At 39.0% G+C, this 14,364-nt stretch overlaps 1 protein-coding gene across 3 annotated transcripts; it reads right to left on the minus strand.

Annotated features, from left to right (window-relative positions):
• Positions 1 to 3,975: 3,975 nt before the first annotated feature.
• cdc20 (cell division cycle 20 homolog) lies at positions 3,976 to 14,173 on the minus strand. 3 transcript variants are annotated; one of them, XM_088336938.1, is made up of 11 exons: positions 14,027 to 14,173; positions 13,688 to 13,917; positions 12,198 to 12,337; positions 12,017 to 12,113; positions 11,204 to 11,329; positions 10,930 to 11,126; positions 10,732 to 10,826; positions 8,786 to 9,020; positions 8,251 to 8,376; positions 5,311 to 5,428; positions 3,976 to 4,369 (listed from the first exon to the last, which is right to left on the minus strand). In XM_088336938.1, exons 2-11 carry the CDS (start codon positions 13,884 to 13,886, stop codon positions 4,194 to 4,196), a joined length of 1,509 nt encoding a protein of 502 aa, XP_088193064.1. In that variant the 5' UTR covers positions 13,887 to 13,917; positions 14,027 to 14,173; the 3' UTR covers positions 3,976 to 4,193. The 3 variants fall into 3 exon arrangements, with proteins under 3 accessions (XP_088193064.1, XP_088193072.1, XP_088193055.1); XM_088336946.1 differs by having other exon boundaries at positions 13,712 to 13,921; XM_088336929.1 differs by having other exon boundaries at positions 13,688 to 13,921.
• Between the last annotated feature and the right edge of the window lie 191 nt (positions 14,174 to 14,364).

Genomic DNA, 14,364 nt, shown 5'->3' on the forward strand with positions numbered 1-14,364 from the left:
ACCAGCGCTGTCGCGAAATAAAGATATAGTGCTACAAAATTATGCATGAACTTTCTCCCTCATATCTTTCAGATTTAATTTCCCTCTATATCCCGGTTCGGAGCCTTCGCTCTGAAAATGCTGGTCTACTAGTGATCCCAAGAGCCAAGAAGAGATCTGCAGGTTCCAGAGGGTTCTCCATTCGGGCCCTGGTGCTGTGGAATGCTCTTCGCCCTGAGATTCGATCTGCAACCACAGTGGAACTGTTTCAATCTAGGCTTAAAACACACTTCTATTCTATAGTATATGAATAACCTATATTTTATATTGACAATAGCTGTGTATTATTTATTATTGCCACATCCATTGCAGCCTGGTCATCCTGGAAGGGGGATTACCTCATGTGCGGTCCCTTCTCAAGGTTTCTTCATTTTCCTCATGTTGAGGTTTTTGAGTTTTTCCTTGTCCTCATGTAAGTTTTAGATCAGGGTATGGTGTAATGATAGACTGTGGTCTGTGCAGCCCTCTGAAACTCTTTGTGATTAATGGCTATACAAATAAACATGACTTGACTTGGTACCTCGACTTGAGAGTAGCTTTGTAACCCGAAATGTTTGTAAGGTGAGACGCCTTTCGAATATAAATGTGCTAATCCGTTCCATACACTACAAACGTATGTTTTTTAAAAATAAATCAAATGAGCATCAGAACATGAAACAAATGCTTGTTAGAATTAGATTACCGTACAATAATCGTAAAACGAGAGGCACATGATGTAAAAAGCCAAAGATTAAATAAAATAATAATAAAAAATTGAGTAATTTGCCTTCTAACTGGCCTCTTTGTTTACTGGTCCTCAGCAGTGTTTTTTAAAAAAACTGATCCAATGACATCTGCTTTTGACGGCCTGGCAATCCGTGGGAAATGGGCGAGGCAGACGTCATCATAATGAGTGGTAGCCCTTTCCAGTCATTCATGGAATTTTTCTAGAATGTCTTTATTTTGGGCTGATGGAATGATGGCTACATTATCCTCTTTGTCTCTGGACTCCTACTGCACATCAGTGTGTTTTCAAACCTTTCTATCATCTCATGCTTTGTTTCAATGGTCAGAAAAAGTATTTTCCTCTGTTAACTTTATCCACTTTTGTGCATGTCTTTCGCGGGGTCCATTGTAAATATCTTTTTGGCGTGGTCCCATACAGTATACTGTTTACAGGGCATGAAGGAGGCATATAAAGACACGCAACAGGGTGCCTGATACAAGTCTTGGAGCGGCGAGTGCCAGGGCATACTGTACTTGATTTTTGACCTCGTATTTTGAGACCCCTTTGTAACTAGAGGCAATATTTTCCTGTTCTTTGTAACCTGATACTTTTGTATGTAGAGGTACTACTGTATTTTGCCATCAGAGTACATGTTCATGGGGTGTCAATTGATGGCAAAAATCAAAATACTTGAATATTGGAGATGAAATAAGTGTTCATCTCAGTTGGTGGGAACATCGTGATTGAAAAAGACCCTTTCCCAAAAGATTTTTCCTCATTTCTTCCCTGGAAATGAACATCTTCGCAAAATTTACAAACATTATATTGCTTAATTTAATCAAACGTGGTGAATGTAGATTTGCTTTTCTGATTGAACAAGTTTATGTATTTTATTTGGTCAGTTCTAATCGCATATAGACCATCAAAAAAATTAAATAAAAAGCCAAGCTAGTGAAAAATGCACACAAATGAAGTCCAATTTGAGACATGCAGCTGGCCAATGGAGTTGTAATAATCAGGTCCATCGGTTTATCAATCTACCGTAAACTTTAAAGCTGATCGGTTTTGGCGCCATCATCATTGGACTACAACAGGGGAAGGGAACCTATGGCTCAGGAGCCATGTATGGCTGTTTTCATGAGTACATATGGCTCCGAAATAAAATGTAACTATTGCACATCTCTCTGTGGCGTTCCAAAGTCAAGTGATTTCATCCCGATTGTGGTCCATATAAAGCCGAAGCAACTCAAAGCAGAAGTTCGATAAGAAACCATTTAAACTGATAAATAAAAACGCTGGCAAACGACTTTGATTGTGTGGGCGGATCCCTGCACACAGCGCAAGGCACTTCCTTCCTTCTCTCTCTCTCTCTCTCTCTCTCTCTCTCTCTCTCTCTCTCGCTTAGTGCAGTCTACACCGAAAGTGAATATGACGATATGCTTATCGTTTGCAGTTTTTGTGACATTTTTACAAAAGAACTTTGCATGCACATTGTTTTGAAACCGTTATTAAGGACAAATTTATCGGCAAAAATTAGCCTCAACACTCTTAACTGAAGGTGGAAGACAAATTGTAAATGGCACATTTACATTGATTTGGTACACAGGATTTGGCATTATTATCATTTCATACATTTGATTAAATCATCAAATGACATACAGTGAAATAAAATGTGCTGAAGAATTAGCTTTTGTCTAGAGAGCGTGTTTGGCAGTTTTTTCAATTTTGTCTGAAAATATATGACGTGGCTCTTTCAAATTCTTTCTAAAACATTTTTGCTTTTATGGCTCTTTGGGTCAAAAAGGTTCCTGACCCCCGAACTATAATAAGATGACAATGACGTTCACGAATCGAAATTCAACCGTTACTTGTGATGGTAGTGCAGGAAAGGCCCAAATGTTCATGGGGCCCAGAGCAAAATTAGATCTGGGGCCCCCCTATTGATAATTTACCTACTAGATTTCATTCCATGGGATGGGCAACTATTTGAAGTTGGGGGCAGAGTGTGACATTTTGAAATAGGTTAATTTCATCAAATTGGTTTTGAAACAATAATTACAGCTAAATTATATATTTGGCCTCTGTTTTAAGCACTTCATTTCTTTTTTACTTTTGAAGTATTACTGTTTTGTTTTTTTAAACTAAGTATTTCTGGGGTCGGATTTTTATTTACTTTAAGTTCTGCAATTTTTTGTAGCGTAAGGGTTTTATTTTTGTAATATTTCTGGAGTAATTTTTAAGTATTTCCATTTTCTTAGTACTTCTGTTGTACTTTAGTTGTATTTAAGTTTTGTTGTACATCTGTATCTTTATAATCTTACCTTAATTTTATTAGCGTAGCTTGTCATTCATGTGCACCTCACATTCTAGGCCTGCAATAGTATTTTTGTAGTATTGTTGAATGTTGTATATCAGTAGTAGTGTTCTTGTAGTTTTTATCTTTGTATTTTTTGATACTTCAATAGAATTTTTGCAGTATAATTATAGGAGTATATTGCAGTATGTCTGTTGTAAACCTCTTGTAATATTTAGTAGTTTATCCATATTGTAGCATTATGTATTCGGTAATATAAATGATGCATTTCCAAAGCGGTACAGTAGTTTTTGTAGTATTTCAATAGTATTCTTTAGTATTTCTGTGATATGACTAGAATTTTTGTAGTACTTTGTGATAAAATACTACTACAGTAATACTGTAATACTTATTTTCAGAATGAAAGCAAAATAATACATGAGGTCCCTGTCATAAGCACTTTGAGACTTCGTGACAAATGGCTTTACAAATAAACATGACTTTCTGTAAAAGTATTGAGTCAGCAAAGTGACGATGGAGACAGTTGGCTACAAAAAAAAGTTCATTCTTGGGGGCTCCCTATTGGTTGTACAGTTCTAGGCTGCCGCTTGGCGCACTTATACCTTGGACCAGTTCTGTATTAGTGTTAGTGTTAAACCAGATTGACCACTCAGTTCTTAAAAACATGTTGTCACTTATTGCACTCTGTTCCTGCAAGCCAATTAGCTTCTGGCAATTTGCACTAGCAGCACTGACAGTACATTCATTCCACCTCACCCAACCCCTAGATGGCACTGGACAAGTTTTGACATGCAACGGTAGCATGTATAGGAAAATGGATTTGTGTACTGACTAAATTATGCCCAAATTGGAAGAAACCTTCACAATTGTTATTTCTTAATTTTGTTAAGTGGTTTAAAAGATATACACAAAAAAAAAAAATGATAAAAATTTATTGCATTCATAGAATTGAAAAACTGTTGGTGGACATTATTCAAAAGTTTATCAGCCATGAAAGCAAAAATTGAGAAATGCCAAATGATCAAGGGAAATAATTTTGCAGTGTATGCAAAAGACAATCCAGCAAGTGCACTTAAAGCACATGGTGAGGGGAAAACGTTACTGATTAAAATACATTGCTCCAGTCCATTCAAATCATCTAATAGCACGAGTAAAGGTCGAGTGAAGAGAGAGGGCCGCCTTGTCCTTTGTTTTTTTCTTGGGGTCCACCTCGAAGCTTTTCCACAAGCGAATGGACTCATCCGCTGACAGACTGGCCACCGTGGAACTATCTGGACTCATGGCAATGTTAAGGACACGCTCCATATGCCCTGTGGGTGTGAAAGGAATGTTAAAACCCATCCATTATCTGCATTGCTTATCCTCAGTAAGGTCGCAGGGGTGCTGGAGCCCATCTCAGCCATTTCCGGGCAGTGGATACCCTAGACTGGTTGCCAGCCAGTCACAGGGCACACAGGGACAGAATTCGCTCGCTCAGTCACACCTAGGGACAATTTGACTGGCCAATGAACCTACCGTGCATGGTTTTGGAATGTGGGAAGAAACTCGCGCAAGCACAGGGAGACCATGCAAACTCCACACAGGAGGTTAGATCTCATGACCTCAGAACTGTGCCACACACTAACCACTGCGCTGCCATGTTAAGACCCATGTCTTCACTATATGACAACACAGTTAGATTTATTTTAGCTAGATGGCAGTCAACCTTTTTCCTGCATGATGCAAAACTTTGCCACATTACATTTACAGTGCCTAGTGAAAGTATTGAGACACCAGATAATGGGGCGCAGGTGCAAATTCTAACAGGCAGATGGCCCTTAATTTAAAGCAAAATCTATAATGGAATTGTTTACACCTATTAAAAAGAAAAAAGTGTTAGCATAGCCAAGTCAAAATCCAAACTTCAATTCTGTAGAGCAGGTTGCAGGAACCGATGGCTCACAGGCCATATATGGCTCTTTCCATACATACGCCTGAAACGTGCAGATTTATTGACTGAATTGATATACACGAAGCTGATTATGGCACAAGCCAAGCCAAAACAACACTGGTTACCGTTGAAAGTAAAATACAGAAGCCTTAGCAAAGCACACAGGACAATTCAATTGAGTGAGTGGTAGGAGTGGGCAGAGTGATAAACATAGCTAGCATTAATTCTCACCCAGCACTGAAGGTAAATACGTTGGTATCAAATACTTTCGCAAGGCAGTGCAACATGCATTGCTTTCCATTTAACGGGAAAAGTACTTACCATTGAGCTCAGAAACTTTTGTCATGGTCGGGTATTTCCAGATGACCAAGTTATGGTGCGTGAAACCGTGTGCAGAGACCAATTCCTTGTAGTTGGGAGCAAATGCAAGAGCTGATACCTAGGAATTGTTTAAAGGGGGGGGGGGGGAAATAAAAAAAATAAAAAAATAAAAAAAAAAAAAAACTAATGAAGTGATATATATATATATATATATATATATATAATAATTCTTCCAATGTTGGGTACTATGAACTTTTACATAATGTTTCCAAGAATGCCTACATTAATGCCAATTGAGCAAGCCATTGGCAAACAAACATTTAAGGCCAATTTTAGCCTTTCCCTTCAATTCAACTCAGCGAAAGATGTCTAGTCTTTAATCCTAAACTTCGGGTGGGGATGTCTTAATCAGTGGTGTGTGTGTGGCCCTACTCCGTAAAGACAAGGACTTTTATTCAGAAAAATTAACTTAAATTTTTGCCAATTGTCATTAAAAAAAAAAAAAATTGTAAGTTACATTTTTAGCTTATTTGTAATGCAATTGCATACATTTGCTAGAGTTCCATGGATGTAGGATTTAGTACAGGGGATGGTATAATAATATAGTCTGGTTTGCAATAACTGGTCTATACAGCCCTTTGAGACCCCTTGTGATTAAGGGCTGTACAAATAAACATGACTTGAGTTTTTAATGATACAAAGGTTTTGGCATAGTCGAAAGAAAATGAACAGTTCATTTTGCACACAATATGGTGATACTAATGGAACAGGAGCCGGACATTTTCTCAGTTGGTGCCTTAACTGCTTCCATGTTTATGTTAGCCGTAAACCAGACTTTAAATATGTTTAAATGCCAACATAACAGAGCTAAGAAAGTTTTTTTATAACAGTCATTTTGTCCCTAAAGGACAATTGGCCGGTGCTAAGCTTCCGCACTACTGTAAAACGGTCCTTTGTTTTAGTCACTTTTCTGTCAATTGAAACCTAGAAATGCCCTAAAAATGTGTAAGAGTTAGACTATTAAGTGCAGGATTTACAAACTTGGGGTATAACTGAACTTGAGTAATTCGCATGTCACACCTTTCAGAAGTTTTACAGTACATCCTGTCAGACAAAAGTTTAAAGAAGTGTCTCAACTGGTGGAGTCGGGAGCTTTTTACAATATTGATGAGAAAAGGTTTCGAAACCCATTTACAACAGATTGCAATAAATTCCAGCAAATGTTGGTTGACGCCTGCCATTTCACATCACAAAATAAAACTGCGTAAGATTGTTGACAGATTTGGAAGCATGGCCAAAGGAGATTTAATCATATTGAAAACAGAAAGAGAAGGGTTTTGATTTTAATTAGAGATGCAGCCAAGCAACAAAAAGGAATAGTACCGTATTTTCCGCACTATAAGGCGCACCTAAAAGTCTTAATTCTTTTCAAAAGCTGACCGTGCGCCTTATAATACAGTGCGCCTTATTTATGGAACCAAATTAATTCGCAAAGTCTTGCAACTAACTTGCCGCCGCCGACTAGATTTTCCCCCGAACGCTAGGTAGTCCGCGGTGTATGCTGGGATTTATTTACCGGCGTCAATCATCATTTGAATCAATCACTATTGGCTGAAGTTATTCGGAGCCTCGGATTGGCTAGAGCGCCAAAACAAACCCTGCAATTGGCCGAAAAAGATGTGTCAATCATCCGTTGAATCGATCGCTATTGGCTGAAGTTATTCAGAGCCTCGGATTAGCTAGAGGGCGAAAACAAACCCTGCAATTGGCCGAAAAAGATGTGTCAATCTTCAGTTAAATCGATCGCTATTGGCTGAAGTTATTCGGAGCCTCGGATTGGCTAGATGGCCAAAACAAACCCTGCAATTGGCAGAGTTTAGCAATGGCGTAGCAAGCTTGCTAAAGTACACCATAAAGAAACATGTTTTATTAGTCTGTATTTGCAAATAGTTTACTCTCCTGGATTTACTGCACTCACGGTTGTAAGAAGACCATGATTGCGTATCATTATTGAACGTGAGAACTTAGGTGAGCTATGCGGCTTTATATTTTCCCGGTATCTTGTTTTAGAACGATCTTGATGTTGCTGTGATGAGTTGAGTGAATTCAACTCAATTCCAAGTGTTTATTGTCATATGCACAGTAAAGTTGCGAGCGAAAAAGAAAATAGATACGAAGGAATGGTTATCATTTCTTGAATCCCAAGACTTTAACCTTCCGAATGATATTTGAAATGATGCATTTGAGTGACATCGTACGGACACCGCATCCGCACGTGTCTTCGACGCGTATTTGCTTCTTTGCAAGCTTTGGGAATGTTAAGGGGGTAATCAGTTGGACTGAATCATCTGACTGTTTTGTCGACGTTCCCATTGTAGCGCCTTATAATCCGGTGCGCCTTATCTATGGAAGATATAGGACCAAAAACTATTTTTGAGGGTGCGCCCGATAGTGCGGAAAATACGGTACTACTTCAAGTCCTTTTGATTTTACCGTTTTTATGTGAATATATTCTAGTATCTTTGGTTTAAACTTCACAAACGTTTTCAATTACATTTGGAAGTCACTTTTTCTTGATCGGGGCTTGTAATAAGGGTGGGCCCAGAAGTGCAGACGAACCACTGATTTAAAGCACTTAAGACCTGTTTAATGAGAATTTAATGAATGTACTTAAAATCATCAGCTGGTAATGTGCCAACCGTCATATATCAAGGGTTACACATTTTCAGTTTAAGCACCAAATGATCCTTTCTGCGCATCCCCATCAATTACTGTACAGCAGAATGTATGCACTTGATGCTGCAGAGCTCGAAGGAATGCTTTACAATTGTACAGCTCACAACTGTTCGTACTATTCCAAAACCTGCACTTTTGTCGCACTTAAAATACAAGAAGTTTATGATACATTTGAGAGTGTTTTACTGAACATCCTTCATTTACCTGTGATTGTGTGTCATGCGAGCTGAGACAGACGCCGCTGTTGACGTTCCACACACGGATGTGACAGTCTGAGGTGCCGCCACCTGAGGCCAGAATGCTGGATTGCCATGGACACCAAGCCAGAGCCTACAAACAGAAAATATTTAGTTTGCTAAAAAAACAACTTTGCTTGAAATGTGACCAAAGTTAATTTCATTTAACTTCAAAGCCCCAATGTGTAATATTTGACCACAAGATTTAACTTGTCTGGTGCAAGCAAGGGCCAATGCCACAGAGCGGCGGGAGGATGCCGTACAAATATGGCACTGACTAAAGTGGGAATTCCACTGTGTAAAGTGCAAATTTCTCAATTATTTTTATAAATCTCAGCATTGGCTTGAAAGTTCATGTATTTATGCTAAGTACTCTCCCGAAAAAGTTTTGTACCACTAGGAGGCACTAAATATTACACACCTCCCCTTAGTGTTCAAAAACATGATTAAAGAAAAACGTGTTAGTATCCCAATGATGACGAAATTACAACACGTCTGCCCACCTTGACAGCCCCTTTGTGAAGACTGAGCGTGTGCAGTGCCTGGTTAGCGTCGTTGCGCCCTTGAGCCACTCGGGGCCAGATGTAAACCAGGTTGTCGTTGCCACCGCTGGCCAGGTAGCGGCCGTCCGGTGACCACTGCAGTCCACACACCTCCTGAGAGTGGCCTTGCAACGTGAAGATGTGGTGGTCCGCTACCCTCACATCGTGGTGGTGGATCTGACCGGACCGGCTACCACTGCAACAAGGGGGGGGGGGGTGGGGGTCAATTGGAGTGAGTCAGTAATGGGGTTGTTAGTACTAGTTATTTTTCAGAAATGACACAAAAATACTGCAAAGCAGAAAAATACAGATGTTTTTAGGATATTGCTCCATGTGTGCAGAGAACCATCCACTCAAATTGCTCTGGAACATTGAGCGTTTAGAGTACAGACACGCCCCCATTTACGAACATTCGACTTATACAAAACGGTAGATACGATCATTATTTTTCGGGATGTCGAAAAATATCCCGACATTGCTACAAGTAGATTTTGTATTGTGTGCACCTTTTTCAGGAGTAGATAACAGTACTATAGTACTTCTTTCCGCCACTGTGAGAGGTCACCCAGCACCTACCCCGCAGAGGAAATCCGGCTTCTACTTCCTGGTTCATGTGTAATCATAACTCGTACTGTAGCTCTAACATGGTAAGAACTGTGCCGTTTTTATTGTTTAATATCTCGTGCATCCATTCAATACGGTTGGTGAAGTGTAAGAAAGAGGTGAGCGGTTTCTTTTGAAACAAAAGTGGAATAAGAAAGCGGCCACTTTTTAACCAATGAGGAGGATCTCTTGACGTGCAATTCCCAAACGTAACACCCGACTTTATAGAGTATACTATTTTATTAAATGTTCATTTTTTTAGGACAATACAGGTTACAAGCATTTAACATACTTCTATAAACCATGAACATAAAATATAGCACTGAAAGAACTTCCGAACAATGTCTGTAATTTAACTCATTCGTATGCATCTACAATTCAATTATTAATAGAGTAAACAAGGATTGTGTAAATCGCTTCAGCAGACTTATGGCCAAGACCCGGTCTGATGACTCAACACATGAGTGTTAAACTGTAGTTGAAACATTGCCCAATATGCATTGACCAGACCAAAATCTTAGTGTTGTTTTGGCTTTGCATACAAGTTGGCAAGTGACAGAAGATTACTCTGACCCTTATTTCAACTCAGTAAAATCTCCTCATAAAAAGAGCCATAGCTGACTCACGAGCACTTAGGATGTGGCCATTTTGCTACACCGTTTTGGGGTAATATGTCACTCAAGCCCGACACACACACCTGGTGCCAAGCTGCGTGGGAATTTGGCTTCAACGCCTTTGACTGTAGTACTGCAGCATGTCTATCAGTTTTCAGATGTGCCGAGAGCACAGTTCAGCTGTACACCAAGTTGCCTATTTTTACGCATTTTCAGATTATGAGAGTACTCAAAATAGCAACTACCAGAGTGATAAATATTATGCTCGATATTGAGCACATATTTTCTAATCCACAAATAGACTAGAAGTGAATGTGGGCTGCGTTGCATAAAACGGGACCAATATTTGACAGCACCAGGGCTGTCATAGCGGAATAAATTGCATTTGCGCGTCATGGTAATGCAATGATTTAAAAAAAAAAAAAAAAAAAAAAAAAAAAAAAAAAAGGAAACTCCATCACCACGGTATTTTGTACTCAAAGGGCATGTGTTGTGGAAAATTGTAGTTTGCCACCCCCGGTTTACTTTAAAAATCGCAATTAGGTTCTCCCAAAATTGCGCAGCCCTACCGCACATGCATTAGAATTACTTGCTGCATTACTGGCCAATCAGTTATAAACGGCAGACATGTCGTCTAACCCCATTCAAAAAAAAATAAATAAAATAAAATAAAAAAAATCGAAAAAGCACCTTGACAAGATGTGACTGTTCCAACTGAGGCTGCAAACTCTGGCAGAATGGCTGTTCATGCTGCGAAGACATTTCTCGGACTCCACGTCCCACAACTATAGCAAATTTGGGAAAATTTAACAGGGTTTAAATGAAATCTTGTTACAAGCATACGCGCAAGAGAAAAAAACAAAAACAAAAACAAAAAAAAAAACTGACTTGCACAGCACAGTCACTGGTGCCAATTGCTAAGTAGCTGCCCTCCTTGGCCCAGGACAGTGAGCTGATGTAGTTGGCATCATTCTCCATGGTCATGAGGTGGGTGATGTTTCCATGCGTGGCGTCCCACAAATAAACGCTGTCCATGAGCGCGACTGCTACCATGTTGCGGCTGTTCCAGTCCAGCAGATTTAAGTCTAGAGTGTGAGCCATATCATATTTGTACATGCAACCCAACAGAGGTTTAGAACTTACTTTGCCAGGCAAAACTTACAAAAATCATCCCTAACTTCTGGCGCATCCAAGATTCTGTCAGCCGTCGAAGAAATGTGTCTTGTCTTTTTGTTGGACATGGGAGTTATGGTGTGACTGTAGAGGGACTTCAATGAGTTATGTTGGCCTGGAAAAATATTTTTGTTCATTACACTTTACATCCGAAATAAATTTGAAGTCATTCTTCGCATACATTACACAGAGGTGCAGAAACCATTTAGCCATCACCAAATTGATGGTCATTAATAAAATAATTGGTTACATGCCTTTCGAATATTTCAGCCTTACACAAGTACAGTTTTACAATGAGGTGTGTGTATAGATCTATTATAAAATCATTTGCTGTGGTCATCACAAATGTGTAATTGAACAAATTATACCGTGCAATACTTTTGAATTAATAAAAAACACACCTATAGGCTGACAATTCTAAAAGACGAAAATACCAAGTTTTTATTTGGGTGTTAATTTAAAGTCATTCTGGTCATAGAATAACTTCAGACCTAACCTGTTAACATGTGTACTTATTATGTAGGTCAACGCAACAACTCAGTATTTAATCTGTTAGCAGATTTTAAATTGAGAAAAAAAAAAAGTGTTATTTCATCAGATTGAGCAACAAATTAATTATTTGAATAACAAAAACAAACATTTGGGCCTGATCAAAATTACAATACCCCTACAAAATTACACATTGAACATCTTAAACCTTTTGGTTCCAGTCGCCTTAGTTTTCCTTTTTGCTTATGGAACACATCCATGTTGTGTAATCGGAATAGTAACTCCAGACTGGGCTGAATTTAAGAAGTGTTACCATCTGGATTTACAGTTGGCTTTGCACTGAACTGCAAGATGCGGGCCTCCTCGAGGTTGCACCCATTTAGCGTGTTGGACAATGTCTTTTGTTGCTCCTACAACGACATACCCATAGATTACACAATGATAGTTCGCGAAGTATACTGGTTTACAATTTAAAAACATCTCAAAATACTTGCCTGTGAAACAGCAGAGATATTCTCTTCACTGGGTTGGGTCCCTTTTGAAAGCAGGAAACTTGACATTTCCATTTGCTTTTCATTGCGGACAGGAATGAAGCGGTCCTCTCTTGTCTTTGATGGGGTGGTTTTCCGTCTACCTATTATAAAAATGTTAAGGGATGGGTTTTGAATGCACTTTTTTCCATGTAAGTTTCCACTAACCATTATAAAAACACCCAGAGAAAGTCAGTTCAAAAATGAATAGCATGTAAATGGAATTTTCTCGAAAGCAGAAAAATTCATTCAATTTCTCAGGAAGTAGCATTTGTCATTTTCCCTCCGATTTTAAACTATACCACAGGGCCTGAGGACCCTGCATGCAAACACCAGTCACGGCAGTTATGCAATAAAATATTTGTGCACTTAAAATTCTTACAACATGAAAACTGATACTCATCCAAACAAATACCCTCATTAAGTGGTCGGTTTGTAAAAGCATAGCATGAGGCTAAAGTAGTTTGGGTAATCTTGCCTTCAGTGTCATTTGAAATAAACATAATGAGTCTTTTCTGGAGAACAGTTCAAAAATAAAGAAAAAACAGGGGTCTTCGGTGGACGATATTCCGACAAATGAGGTTTTCAAAAATTGACCATACTTATTGGATGAAAAAAAAAAAAAAAAGAATAAAAAAGCACACAAAATGTGCCATAATGGAACACACATACCTTGGTCATTACAAAACTACACTAATAAACAGTTGCATATACAGTTAGTTATTATGCAGAGTTCAAACATTGCCGTTAGTGATGAACTAAGACACATTATGGCTTACATACCATTTCGGGTTAGGTCAGCACCGCAGGAAAGAAACTCTGCCGTAACCAGAGGGCCACCTAGAATTTGAAACCCAAATTTGTGGCTGGAACTTTACACCAGGATGTTGGCCAACCCTCTCGGTCTACGTACTCAGATTTGTGAACCGAATCATAATTTTAAACTGATCCTCAGACACTACTTGAGTCAACGTATGAATTGGTGGTTAAACAATGTTTTTCATCAATACCAGTCAAAACAAACTAAAAATGCATATCCAATATTAAGCAAACTTTTCAAAACGACTCCAGTGCCTAATATTTAAAATTGTATTTCAGAATGGCTAAAGAAATCAAATTTAGAAAAATCTTTACTAGTAGAATTTGTGAGCAACAATTTTGGGTTCTAAGTGGTTCTTTATTTTATCACTTAGAAAAACAAAGTAGCCATCATTGACACATTTATTGTACAAATGTGGTTTTAACAACATATTTGTAAACTACATTTTCAATACAAAATGAACAATGCTCTTTTCATCTTTTTTTTTTGGGGGGGGGGGGGTAGATTTGAAAGGGCCATTTACTTTAAAGAAATCGTTAACCGAAGACCCCAGACCCCAAACTGAAACCAATAAGAACTCATTCGAGAGCAGCAAAATGAGACTTCGGCTTGGTTTAAGGACGCCATTTCTTACCTGGCGTTTTAACCGGCGTCTTACCAGGCGTCTTGGACGTATTGAGGAGAATGTTGGCCTTCGTCGTGGGGGACAAGACACTTGACGTCGCGTTGGAGGAACTTGCCTTCCTCTGCCAGCGGGCAATGGGAGCGTTGGTGATGGGGGTATCCAACTTCAGCGTGTTGCCGATATCGTTTTCAAGTCTGAACTGCGCCATACTCAAAGTTTCCCACAGTCGCGATCGCTCTCTGCCTGGGGAGATGCTTGCTAAGGTGACTCCGACATTTCGATTAAAACGACGATTAACGAATTTCAATTCTACTAAACCTCACCCCTGTTAAAGTAATTCTTACTCACCGTCCGTACGTCAATCGAAGAAGTCGACAAGGACCAATAAAGCCGAACCAATGGTCTTTTGGTCTTTCAATTATATTTGAAAATGTACTAGGGTATTTAAATCCTACAGAGAGCAACACGATTGGTCGAGCACCCAACGGTCGGAAACACGCTAAGGTGATTGGTGAATTCAGTTAGCGGACTTCTGAGTATAAATGAAGAAATTGTATGAAACGTTGCCCTCTATAGCACAGGAGGTGCTATTGCCTTGAGAAATATTCAGAATACCCCCGAACACAAATTCAAAAGTTAATTCAAAATACTATAAATAATACATGCTATTTGTTAAATAAATGTGG

This window comes from Urocampus carinirostris, chromosome 1 (assembly GCF_059441175.1).
Source record: "Urocampus carinirostris isolate Australia breed hairy pipefish chromosome 1, RoL_Ucar_1.0, whole genome shotgun sequence".
In the NCBI taxonomy this organism is placed as follows: Eukaryota; Metazoa; Chordata; class Actinopteri; order Syngnathiformes; family Syngnathidae; genus Urocampus; species Urocampus carinirostris.

Bases quoted from the DNA above. Each gene is read 5' to 3' on its own strand.
- cdc20 (XM_088336938.1), bottom strand. From the start codon at position 13,886: ATGGCGCAGTTCAGACTTGAAAACGATATCGGCAACACGCTGAAGTTG. The intron at 10,827-10,929 runs GTCAGTTTTTTT...AATTTGCTATAG, and splicing joins CCAGTGACTGTGCTGTGCAA to TTGTGGGACGTGGAGTCCGA. The intron at 5,429-8,250 runs GTAAATGAAGGA...AACAATTCCTAG, and splicing joins CGCATGACACACAATCACAG to GTATCAGCTCTTGCATTTGC.